Source organism: Poromitra crassiceps (assembly GCF_964638095.1).
Source record: "Poromitra crassiceps genome assembly, chromosome: 1".
Taxonomy (NCBI): Eukaryota; Metazoa; Chordata; class Actinopteri; order Beryciformes; family Melamphaidae; genus Poromitra; species Poromitra crassiceps.
Window position 1 is genome coordinate 27,982,410 of NC_139623.1, and position 13,295 is coordinate 27,995,704.

A 13,295-nucleotide genomic window follows, 5' to 3' on the forward strand; every position below is an offset into this window, starting at 1 on the left:
ATTCAAAAATCATACTCTTGGCTCCCTGCACAGAGCCGACGCAGTTGCTGAACAATGTCAGATAGCAACACAGGCTTGGTGACAAACAAACAGCTGCCATTAGTGTGGTATGTTCTATGTTGTTTAGTGTGAGTAACAGGACGCCTTGTGGAAGGTATAGGCTGTTGGGGGAGGGGTTGTTATGGTTGGTTAATTCCTAGAGCTAGAGTTGACATTAAGCTACGCTAAATAAATAGATTTGATCATAGTTCACAGTTTGTCTCACATTGCTTCTTTTTGAATGTAACGACAGTTAGCTAGCTAACTTTGGCTAATGCTTGTGGTAACGTTAGTTAACGCTAATGTTTCCATTTCGGTAGGCAGCTAGTGAACATTTTTAGCTAGCAAACGGCTAACTAGCGGTCATATACTGATGACGTCACTAGCAGAAGTCGAGAGTAAACACTACCGCAAGGAACTCTGGGTATTGTGGTGCGGAGCTCGCATTTGCGAGGCTAGCTAGCTACCATTTGTTTTCTCAGTTTTCAGTTTTCTCATAACTGTGGTATATTAGTGTGGTATATGCGAAATATACCACAGCTGTGAGCCAATCAGATTGCTTGATTTGAGAGAGCCATTTTATAATTGGCTATACCAACCAGTAACTTGAGCGCAATCAAGACAATATCACACAATGCAGGGAGGACAAGTTGCAGGCTTTCCAAATCTCTCAAGCCACAGTGTATGAGAGGACTGGGTCACACCCATTTAACCAAGGGTCATGTCACTACTCTGCTAGGTGAGATGGAAGGTGTGTTGTAATATACATCTTGGAAAAAGATCATAAACATATATTGGAAACAAACTACCGTACATCCAACAGACAAGCTATAATGTTGATAGATTAGGCCAGATAGATAGACTAGGCTGATAATTACTAATTACTAATAATTACTCTCTGTGCTGTGGGACTGGTCCTGATTTAGAGCTTGGTAGACTCTGGGCGGCCGCTTGGAAATTGTGATTGGTTGGCGCTTCCTCGGCGTGATGCGCGGAGGAGGGACGGGCGGGGCGGCGTTGTCTTCTGGTGTAACACTGAAGATCTGCAATCACACCAATGATAGTTTGTCCAGTCATTAAAACACATGCTGCCATTTATCCAGTTAAGCAAATATAAAAGACTTGCATCAGAAAAAGCAGAAAAAATATTTAAAATTATTGTTACTTTGTACAAAACAGACAAAACAAAACACTGTCCACAATGTTGAAATAAAAGATAAACATGTGATGTTTTTTTATTTTATTTTTTATGCCCAAATATATATATATATATATATTTTTATGATTTCCCCCATGACGGGCAAATCTGTCACGCTGGCTTTCTGTCTCTCTCCCTCTCCTCATGCACTCACTGAGCTGGCTACTGCACAGAGCTCTGGAGGGGGGGGGTAACAATCCACTCCTGATACTAGGGCTCGAGGTTGTCTTACCTCCGGATAGTAGGAGGGTCGTGGGAGCGCGCATAGCTCACCAAAATGTGTTCATACATACTGTACACCGCCATCCAGATGCTCTCTAGATAACTCCCGAATTCCAAGGCATGTCTGAAAGCGGCTTATGTCTAATACAACCTGTCTGATCAGGACGCACTAATATAGGTAGAATGGTCTCAACATGTCGAACTTTTTCCCTTTTTTTTTTTTTAAGAATAAAGAGATTCAGAACCAGATTCATATCATTCAAATCAAATGTAATTCCAAGAGTGTTTGTTCGATCAAATTTAAATGTGTTGTATTGTCTTGGACATGGGAAGGAACAGGTAATCTGAGCTGAAAATTTACCTTTTGGGAGCTCTCGATCAGAATCTCAATGACAATATTCTGGAACTTAATATCCAACATGGCCGCCACAGTCTCCTCCTTTGCTCTCATCAGCGTGGGTCCAAAGATTACTCCCATGTTCGACGGGGTCATTAGGTTTTCCTGGCTGTGGCTGCAAACACTGTCAACAAATATCAGGTTGCGTTGAGTCGAAATGTGACTAACATCTAGACCAGTGGACAGCTAAAAATTATTAACTTATAAAATATTTGACTTTTTCTGCTTTCAAAAGAAAAATATCTAATTTAGGAACAAATAACAAGTAAGCTCAATATTATTAACATATTATTTCTGAAAGATCATTATAGGTGATTTACAATACTTCACAGAAATATTATCTCGAACATAGCCACAACAAGAATACTGTGGGTCACTCAAGGAAGAAAGATACAGCACATCGTAACAGTGGGACGTTGAGAGAGAGTTATCCCTTACTTGACCAAGTGTTGAATCAGCACTTCTAGCATCTCCTGATTCTTCTCTGGTAGTTTGTAGGTAAGTGAATGAATTTCACTGAGTCGAAAGTCCAGATTATCTGACTCTACAATACAAACAAAATGAAGATTTGCTTAAATGGCATACATACAGAGAATGCAATAAGTAGATGATGTAAATTATAAACATGTAACGTAAAGAGAAAATGAATTCTTGAAGTGATGAAGACTGTAGTCCCTGGCTTGAAAATCACTTTGCATATATAAATAATTTAGATAAGAAAGTAGCAGTATAGCTTTTTGATCTAATAAATGCTCTTATAATAAACATACATGATTTACTGAAATCTTCATATTCTTTTTCATAGGTTTTGTTTTGCATCTTTGTGGTGTCATTTGAAACCAATATCACCATGTGTGTTGGGGACAACAAAGCGATTCTCACTTAAGAGAATTAGTGTTGAGTACAAAAATAAATTATATGGTTGTCATATAATCACGGGATGTTCAATCACAACACTGAGTTTGGCACACCCACCCTGTGACAATGGGTTCAGAGTAATAATAAAAGCATATGTCAAGCCAAAGTTACGAGGCAGGATGACGAGAAACCCCACTCTACCAATGAGTGACATTTCCAAGAAACTGAAGCTGCCGGTTATCTGAGAGACCTAAGATGTCTTGAAAGAACCAGGCTGATGCCATTGTTATGGCTTTTCTTTTTTATAACATAGATGTGGGTGTGACAGACCTTCGAAGCCATGCCCACTCCACAGTTGTGGATTTGGGTGTTCTTGGTCTTGTATCATCATGTGCAAAAGCTTTTTCTACAGTTGAAACACGGGCGCTGATTGGCTAACGCTGTTGTCAGTCAGTCTTGCCTGCAAGAGATCGGTGCCTGCTGGAGGTTTATCTGTCTGGGCAGGGAGTAACGTTACGGCGGCCACGGTAAGTGAAGCCCTGCTTGGCCACCCGCCCAAGGAAATGTCCCGACGCAGCCTGGCCTAGCGGAGCTGTTGATAGCTAGGGGGATGTTCTTCATATATATATACATATATATATATATATATATATATATATATATATATGTGTGTGTGTGTGTGTGTGTGTAATCACACACACACACATGTTGTTGTGACGGCATAATAACCTTAGGCAAAAATACCGTGGTTTCACAGTATCTCAGGCACCAAAATGTGTCATTGTAAGATAGATAGATATATAGATAGATAGATAGACGCACATCCATTCAAAGTCAGTAAAGGGTCTTGCCTTCTTGCCAATGGCATGTACAGTCCTAAACATCTTAATCTCGCTTCACAACGCTAGTACAGTGCAGCCACAGATGGTCTTGAGAGGAGAGGCTCAGTTGAGACCAGGACACAGACATGCAGCCAAAGTGACACTTGCTCCGTCACAAATCATGTTAATAGATTGATTCATAGCTTGCTTGTTATGTCCAAGTCACGTTTTTCATCAATGGTCAAATTTGTTTTGACAATCCGTTGCTCGTTGATATACGGTAATTGTTTTACAACTGCCTAATTTAGTAGCCAAAGTAGAGATACCTGCTGTGTCTGTTTCTGTTATGCATGACTACTACTAGTGCAGTGCTGCCACCAGGTGCCGTGGACACCTTGGTCTCTAGTGAGTGGTTAGGGAAGACCGAAGCCTGGGGCCTGTACTACGAAGCTAGTTTAACAGATCCGCGATAAGTCCCTTTGATCTGGTTTGACTGAACAGGATCAAAGCTATCTAGTTTAAGGATACTACGACGCTGGTTTTTTACTCGATAAGTGAAGCTGGGATCTGCCTGTGCACGCGCACGTTTTTCGCTCGTGCACAGGCGCGCGTCCACGCGAAAGAGGTGCGCTAGCCAATCACATTATGAACAGCTGAGTTGATCCACGCCCACACCCATTTCCACACCCATTTCCTCGTTCAATGAAAGCGCAGTGCATGATCAGAGTTTTAGCGGATATTTAATGTATCCGCGATTTAATGTCAGAATGAAAATCCGCGTTGGATAGTCTGCTGAAGGGCTGTCTAAAGCAGCAGCTTGTATTCACATCAGTCATTTGATTTACTTTGATCAGCGATTTCTGTCTGATACAGCTGCATTGATACAGCAGCAACAAATGTAAATGTGTAATCTCAGTCTATACATTTCCACAATCTGTAAGCCTATTTAGACCATAGATTTAGAAACGCATGCCCAATGAATAATGATCTCTATCACTCATGTGTGTGGTTGCACTGATCGAATAATTCATATATAAAATAGCCTAGTATAAAGCCTAATAGCCTACTATAAAAGAGAAAACTGCTGAACTGAATTGAGACGATGCGGGCATAGTTATCATTGATAAAAACTAGCCTATTTTTGCTCATATATTGGCATACAGCCTACAGGACACAGTTCCAGCTGAAAGATGCAAGAATAGCCTGCATATTTAGTATTGGGGCTATCCCATATTTATCCCATATCTATTATATGTATAGGCTTTTCTGGCATGTAGGAGAATATCACCCTCACTCCATTTGAGGGTCCGTTCATGATATGCGCCGCGGTGATTAATAGTGATCATATTTCTCCACGCATCGTTGAGCTGTTAAGACATAAAGTGGTAAGTAGGCTTAATTTAATTATGTAGCCTACAGAGCCACGAATGTTTTGCTTGTTCTATTCTCAGTTGACTGCAATCTATTTTTCATATGGCGATCTTATGAATGGTGAGTGACTCCAGAGAGCCGATTATATGGGTCTCTCATGGATTTTGATCTTATCCTCTGAAGCTAACCTGGTCGCGACCAGGTTAGCTTTGCAGCGTCAGTTGCCATGGTGATTGAAAGTTAACTTGCTTTGTAGTACGGCTAAACCAGGTTTAAACTCAAACTTACTCGGATAAGGCATTAAACTAGCTTCGTAGTACAGGCCTCTGGTCAGCTGGTATTGTTTTCACCATGTGACTATGTGTGTTTATGTCTCTGTTGTTTTCACCATGTGACTATGTGTGTTTATGTCTCTGTTGTTTTCACCATGTGACTGTGTGTTTATGTCTCTGTTGTTTTCACCATGTGACTATGTGTGTTTATGTCTCTGTTGTTTTCACCATGTGACTATGTGTGTTTATGTCTCTGGTCAGCTGGTATTGTTTTCACCATGTGACTATGTGTGTTTATGTCTCTGGTCAGCTGGTATTGTTTTCACCATGTGACTATGTGTGTTTATGTCTCTGGTCAGCTGAGCCCTATACTACGAAGCTATCTTAACAGATCCGCGATCAGTCACTTTGATCTGGTTTGACTGAACAGGATCAAAGCTATCTAGTTCAACGATACTACGACGCTGGTTTTCTACTCGATAACTGAAGCTGGATTTATCTGAGATCTGCCTGTGCACGCGCACGTTTTTCGCTCGTGCACAGGCGCGCGTCCACGCGAAAGAGGTGCGCTAGCCAATCACATTATGAACAGCTGAGTTGACACGGCAGGCACACACATTTCCTCATTCAATGATCTGAGTTTTTAGCGGATATTTAATGTAGCCTGTCAGAATGAAAATCCACATTGGATATAGTCTGCTGAAAGACTGTTTAAAGCTGCCGCTTGTATTCACATCAGTCATTTGATTTACTTTGATCAGCGATTTCTGTCTCCTACAGCAGCTTTTTGCGAGTGTAAATGTAAATGTGTAATCTCAGTCTATAAATTTCCACAATCTGTAAGCCTATTTAGACCATAGATTTAGAAACGCATGCTCAATGAATAATGATCTCTATCACTCATTATGTGTGTGGTTGCACTGATCGAATAATTCATATATAAAATAATGATATCCTAATATAAAAATAGAAAACTGCTGAACTGAATTGAGACGATGCGGGCATAGTTTTCATTGATAAAAACTAGCCTATTTTGTGGTCACATATACAGTATAGGCTATTGTCAGCAGAGTCGCATATCTCCATATTTCATATAATGATGCTGGAAAGTTCAATCACATCATACAGGCCAAAAGCAACCCAGTTGCAGCTGCAAAATGCAGGAGTAGCCTAGAATCATCTTAATATGGGATCGCCTGTGTGCGGGTGATCCCATATTAAATTGCTTAGATGTAGTAGTAGGCTATTCTAGCATGTAGGCTATGACCATTTCAATTCCAACCCAACGTCAGTCTCAGCTCCATTGCGCACACGGCACCATGCGCTTTGGAGACGTTTATGTAACCTTTTTATGCCGGTTTAGTGATATTTCTCCACTCACTATTCAGCTGCAATCGATCAGCGGGGTCAAACAACGTATCTAGGCTACTTGAGAGCACAAAAATGAATATATAAAAACATATTCCAAACTGGTAAGTAGGGCTTAATTAAAATGTAGCCTGCAACAAGTGCAAGGCTTTAGTCCTTGATTAATTCAACATTACAATTCGTGCTCCTTCCTCGATGGGAAACTCGTCCAGAAAGGGGTTGGCCATTTTTCCAAACTGCTGATTCGATTGGTTCGTGGGCGGTGTATTTAAGGTCTAATCTTAAATCTTATCCTTGCAACTTAAACCTGCTGTGGACCAGGTTAAGTGTGAAGCATAAGTTGCTATGGAAATATATGTCGGTAAGAAGTTAACTTGCTTTGTAGTATGGCTAAACCAGGTTTAAACCCAAACTTATCAGGATCAACCTAAATCTTGCTTTGTAGTACAGGCCTCTGGTATCGTTTTCACTAGGGGTGGGGGAAAAAATCGATTCACCTAAGTATCGCGATTTTTAATGTCACGATTTTTTGGATCGATCTTTTATTCCAGAATCGATAATCGCAAATTAAAAAAAAAAAAAAAAAAAAAAAAAAAAAAAAAAAATTGGGTGCTTGCAGTCAGGCCACTCACTGAACAGCAGGCCAGGCGCCGCCTACTGGTTTACTAGTGGTTTTATTACTTTATTAGTTAGTCTGAAGTAATAATTACACTTCAGGGTTAAAGTGGGTGCATCTCATTGTAAAATTGGACTTCAAACGGCCTAAATCTGGCTTCAAACGGCCCAAATTTCACGCGCGTTGGCCCATATCGGCCTGGCCTGCTTGGTATCTAATGCCCGGCCTGAATTATGATCCCAGTCCGCCCCTGTTTTTAACTATATCGCCCAGCCCTACTCATGATATATAATATACAGTCTCTAGTGTATGATTCAACTTTTCCCATGTTCTAATCTAGTGTAAAAAAGCAAACAAACTGAAAAAATAAAAGAAAAAAATAAACAAAAATCGCAATAAATCGTAATATCGAATCGCAATAATCGTAGAATCGCAATACTTAAGAATCGCAATATAAATCGAATCGGCACCCAAGAATCGTGATAGTATCGAATCGGGAGATAAGTGAATCGCCACAGCCCTAGTTTTCACCATGTGACTATGTGTGTTTATGTCTCTGGTCAGCTGGTATTGTTTTCACCATGTGACTATGTGTGTTTATGTCTCTGTTGTTTTCACCATGTGACTATGTGTGTTTATGTCTCTGTTGTTTTCACCATGTGACTGTGTGTTTATGTCTCTGTTGTTTTCACCATGTGACTATGTGTGTTTATGTCTCTGTTGTTTTCACCATGTGACTATGTGTGTTTATGTCTCTGGTCAGCTGGTAGTGTTTTCACCATGTGACTATGTGTGTTTATGTCTCTGTTGTTTTCACCATGTGACTATGTGTGTTTATGTCTCTGGTCAGCTGGTAGTGTTTTCACCATGTGACTATGTGTGTTTATGTCTGGACAGATTTTGTGAATGCGATAGCGTCAAAACCGTGCAAGATGCAGCCGCAAAACTTTCCAGGTGTGTAGTTGACATCAACATGAAGGTCGAGTTCCAAAGTGGCCATGATCCTAAAAAAGGGGCCGGCCCCCACGATTTGAACACGATAGCGTCAAAACCGTGCAAGATGCAGTCGCGAAACCTTCCAGGTGTGTAGTTGATATAAAAATGGTCGAGTTCTAAAATGGGTGTGTGATCTGAGCAAGCGCCCCCCCAAAAAACTTAATTTTAAGTCGTTGCCGTCGCGGCTGGTGTGATCCCATCGCAAGATGGTCGCTAGTTTTATTATTTGTCCTCATCTTTGCACTAAGAGATCATGTAGACTTGTGCAAGGTGGATTTATACAATTGAGAATTGATTTTAATTTCCCCATTGTATGCGAATGGGAGAGGTCCATTGTATGCCAATTGGCGAGGTCCAATTTGAATCTAAAGTAGACGTTTTTGTTTTCTTGTGTTCAGACATAGGTTTATAGATGTTATTTATTTACCTTGACAGTTTCGACGAGTCAAACTCTCGTCTTCTTCAGAAGCAGTCGCACTGACAGCTGGGTAAGACGTGTCAACCAGTTGCTTTTCAGCAACTGGCGGTGTGCCCAGCTGAGCTGCCAGGTCTGCCAGGCCAGCTGGGCACACCGCCAGTTGCTGAAAAGCAACTGGTTGACACGTCTTACCCAGCTGTCAGTGCGACTGCTTCTGAAGAAGACGAGAGTTTGACTCGTCGAAACTGTCAAGGTAAATAAATAACATCTATAAACCTATGTCTGAACACAAGAAAACAAAAACGTCTATGTAAAAATGAAGACATGATGAACATCATTGAACTATTGAATCTAAAGTACCGTAAATTCCGGACTATAAGGCGCACCGGTGTATAAGCCGCACCTTCAAAGTTGACTATTTTTTTCTTATATAAGCCGCACCGGACTATAAGCCGCGGGTGTTTTAATGGTATTTTTTTTTTTTGTGTTTTGTGTTTCAATGTTTAATTACCATATGTAATGCTCCCATTTATTAACATTTCAACAAAACAACATAACACAACACCACCTGTGTTGTTATTTACAGTGCACACAGTGTCATACAGTGTGGTGAAAAGAGGGCAAGAGAGGAAATTAAAACAGAAGTGGCTTTATAGTTAGAAAGAGTGCTAAAAAAGAGAGATTTTTTTTTTTTTTTTTTTTGGAAAAAATCCATAGATAAGCCGCACCGTTATATAAGCCGCAGGGGCCAAAAAACGCCAAAAAACGGGAAAAAAGGTGCGGCTTATAGTCCGGAATTTACGGTACACGTCGAGCTGCCACCTTTAATGCCTGTGAGATGCTGCGGACACATTTTGCAAGGGAATGTTGTGATGCTGATGACAGATTTTGTGCAGTAAACACCAGTCAGATTCTATGCGGAGAGAGAGCCATTGAGAGCCATTTATAATGCCACATCTAAATTTATCGTGTCTAGATACGAGATGCAAGTTGTACACCGCGCCAAAGACATAAACAATTGATCAGTGAATTCTGACTTTTTATTAACACATTCACTGCCAGCCGTTTTTTTTTTACTGTAGGTAGGTTCTGCCAGAGGGTTTTTATGAGGATTCTGGCTCATCTTTCAAGACCCGAGGATTCTTTTCTGCTAAGATTTTGTGAACACACAATATCTCAAAAGAACTAATAGAATGTGTGCTTTCTCTGTCTAAAATAGTTAGTTTGTAGAGTTAGTAGTTATGTAAGCATTAGCAGTTGAATACAGCATGGTTTCAGCGTCTGAAAAATTATTCTGAGATAAACGGCTTTTTGTGAAATTCGATAGAACAGTCACTTTAACCATTCATTTTTGGCATCAGTAAGACGTCAGACATCTAAACAATAGTTTTGAACAGTAATTTCCTCCATAACAGCAGGAAACACCCCTCTCCTTCAAACTCCTCCCTCCGTGTGTGTTCTTCTTGGCTGCAGCGGGCGTGTCACAAGCTCGTTTCTGTTGCTGCTGTAACCTTGCGTCACCAGGCTCACTGCTTCTGCTGCTGCTGCCTGTCTGCTGGCGGCCGCTGTGCAAGTCTGGATCGGCTCGCTCGTTTCTTGTGGTTTCGGTTGAGAGCTTTGATGAAGCTTTTGCGATTCTGGTCTTATTTATGCTGCGTGTTTCAAAGTGTGTTCCACCCGTAATCTATTATGCAAATTTGCAATCCCGCACCGCCAGCAATCAGCGCGAAAACGAAAGCGTTTTCGCCAATCCATTTTCATGAGAATGGCTTCCTCAAACTGCTTTTTGCTTGCCTTCCTCTAGTCTGGGAGAGCACTGTCGCCACTTAGTGGGTCGGTGGAATGGGTTGTACATGTTCGGTGGCTCCAATATTGATATAAGAGATGTAAAAGGGTTAGATGCACATCCCACGGTCAAAAAAATTCATTTTTTTGACGTATTAATACGTCATTGGCAGTGAACGTGTTAAGTTGGGCACAAATAAAACTTGGCAAATTCTGAGCAAGGTTTTTCAAAAGCATGTCTTACTTGCAGCTAAGATGAGGTCTCTGTGTAGACCGTAGGTCATCAGAGGCTCAGACAGACTCCTGTGGACACAAACACAAACAATCTGTTAAACAGGAAGAGCACAGTGGAATCCAACTCAACACATCAAACACACACACAAAAAGAAGAAATTGAAAAAAACAGCACTCACTGGTTACATAAGCAAATACAATGAGAGCCACATGCATGGCTCATTCAAATTGGGACTCTTTTGTCCAGTATCTCCAGCAGGGAGGGCTAGTAGGTAGACAGACTGCCCGTCACCCATGAGACCCAGGTTCAAGCACCCTGTTGGCGAGCATCCACCCTGCTGCAGTGTCCTTGAGCAAGACCCACATATTAGGGGGCCCACATATTATTTTCTTCCCCAAAATAATAATAATAATTGAACAGCTGAGAACGTATTCCTTTAAGAGCGGGCTGGCATTCTATGAATAAATCAGGAGGGTTAGTGGAGAGAAGTCAAAAGCTGGACTTGGACCCGAGGGGGCGGGGCTTATCAAAAAGGATTTCAAAATTCAAATACTGTAGCAGAAAATGTTGTTCAGGCCGTGGAACCAGGTAGTATGATCACAGGATTACTGTGTATAATGAAAAAGAACCAGGTAGTATGATCACAGGATTACTGTGTATAATGAACCAGGTAGTATGATCACAGGATTACTGTGTATAATGAACCAGGTAGTATGATCACAGGATTACTGTGTATAATGAACCAGGTAGTATGATCACAGGATTACTGTGTATAATGAACCAGGTAGTATGATCACAGGATTACTGTGTATAATGAAAAATAACTGGTAAATACAGAATTCTCAGAGCGCCACCTTGGCTTGAAGTGATGGAGGAGGAATGGGGCTAGTAGGCACACGTGGAAAACCTTTGTGGTTTACATTGCAAGTAGCTTTCTGGTGATGTTAGGGATACATACTTGCGGCTGCTAATGTCAGTGTTATGGATTTTATATTGTTTTTGGAGTCACACCAAACATACACACCAAGCATGGTGTGTATGTTACTTTTGTTGTTTGTTTGTTTGTTTGTTGTTGTGCCTGTTGGTTTTGTTGCTCTCTTTATTTCATTTTTTTTATTTTTTTTATTGGGTAACTAAGGGTTTTATGAACACACCGTTTCTGGATGGTACTGTCCCATAGATAGAAGTGATGAGTTGATGAGAGGGCCAAGGATGGTGGATGAGGGTGGAGATGGAGATGTGCATGCGTGGGTGTGTGTGTTTTGTGTAGGTGTGTGGAGGACGGGTGAGGTGAGGGTGACATGCAGGCTGGTTGGTTGGGAGGGTGAATGTTGAGAGTGGAGTATGGTTGGTTGATGGGGTTGGGGAAGTGATGGAGAACGAGGACAGGGAAGTCAAAGAAATTTACACAGATTGCAAGTTTTGGATTTTTGTTTGGTAGACCCCATAGATCTCTCTGCATATTATCTCATTTTATCTAACTTCACCACTGCTGTCACCACTGCAAAATCTTCCTTTTTCATTTCCGAAATACAGTCCTCTGCCTCCAATCCCAGTAAACTGTTCTCCACTTTTTCCTCTCTCCTCAACCCTCCCTCCACTCCCCCTCCCCTTTCTGCTGATGACTTCATGACCTTCTTTTCCAAGAAGGTTGATGACATCAGCTCTTCCTTGACCCCTCCAGTCACTAACAGCAGCACTCCTAACCCCAAATCTGACTCTCCATTCCCTGCCACAGGCCTTGCTCCTTCTCTCCACTCTCCCCTGAAGACGTCCTTAAACTTGTCATGTCCAACCGTGCCACCTCCTGCCCCCTGGATCCTATCCCCTCCTCTCTTCTCCAAACCATCTCCGCCGACTTATCTCCCTTCCTCACTACCTTTATCAACTCCTCTCTGTCCACTGGTCTCGTTCCGGCTCCTCTACAAATTGCTAGAGTCAAACCACTCCTTAAGAAACCCTCCCTTGACCATACTGCCCTCCAAAATTACCGACCCGTCTCGCTCCTCTCATTCATCTCAAAAACCCTTGAGCGAGCAGTCTCTGAACAACTCTCTCTCTACCTCGCTCAGAATAATCTCCTGGATCCCCTACAGTCTGGCTTCAAGGCCTCTCACTCCACTGAGACAGCTCTCCTTTCTGTCACTCGTGCCCTACACACTGCCAAATCCTCATCCCTCTCCTCTGTCCTTGTCCTCCTCGACCTATCTGCTGCCTTCGACACCGTTAACCACCAAATACTTCTTTCCACTCTCTCCGACCTCGGTATTTCAGGATCTGCACTGTCTTGGTTCACCTCCTACCTCTCTAATCGCTCATTCCAGGTTATATGGCGAGGGGCACTCTCCAGATCATGCACCCTTAACACTGGAGTACCCAGGGTCTCAGTCCTGGGCCCCTTCCTCTTTCTTCTTTATATTAGATCCCTTGGTCATGTGATCTCTTCCCACGCTTCTCTTAGCATTGCTATGCTGATGACACTCAGCTCTTCCTCTCTTTCCCCCCTTCTGACACCCAAATCGAATCACATCTAGCCGCCTGCCTCAGGGACATTGTCACCTGGATGACTGCCCATCACCTCAAACTGAATTTTGGCAAGACTGAGCTACTCTTCCTCCCTGGAAAAGACTGCCCTCTCAAGGCCGCTTGTCCCGATCGCAACTCTTCTCCTCACTGGCTCCTCAGTGGTGGAATGAGCT

At 42.0% G+C, this 13,295-nt stretch overlaps 1 protein-coding gene across 1 annotated transcript in view; it reads right to left on the reverse strand.

Annotated features, from left to right (window-relative positions):
- The window catches only part of ophn1 (oligophrenin 1), a 61,310-nt gene that overhangs the window by 11,308 nt on the left and 36,707 nt on the right, over positions 1-13,295 (reverse strand). Inside the window, exons 16-19 of the mRNA XM_083637234.1 lie at positions 10,606-10,664; positions 2,295-2,400; positions 1,821-1,980; positions 935-1,082 (exon numbers count right to left, since the gene is read on the reverse strand). Coding sequence (XP_083493360.1) covers positions 935-1,082; positions 1,821-1,980; positions 2,295-2,400; positions 10,606-10,664 — 473 coding nt within the window. The remainder of the gene's footprint in view (positions 1-934; positions 1,083-1,820; positions 1,981-2,294; positions 2,401-10,605; positions 10,665-13,295) is intronic.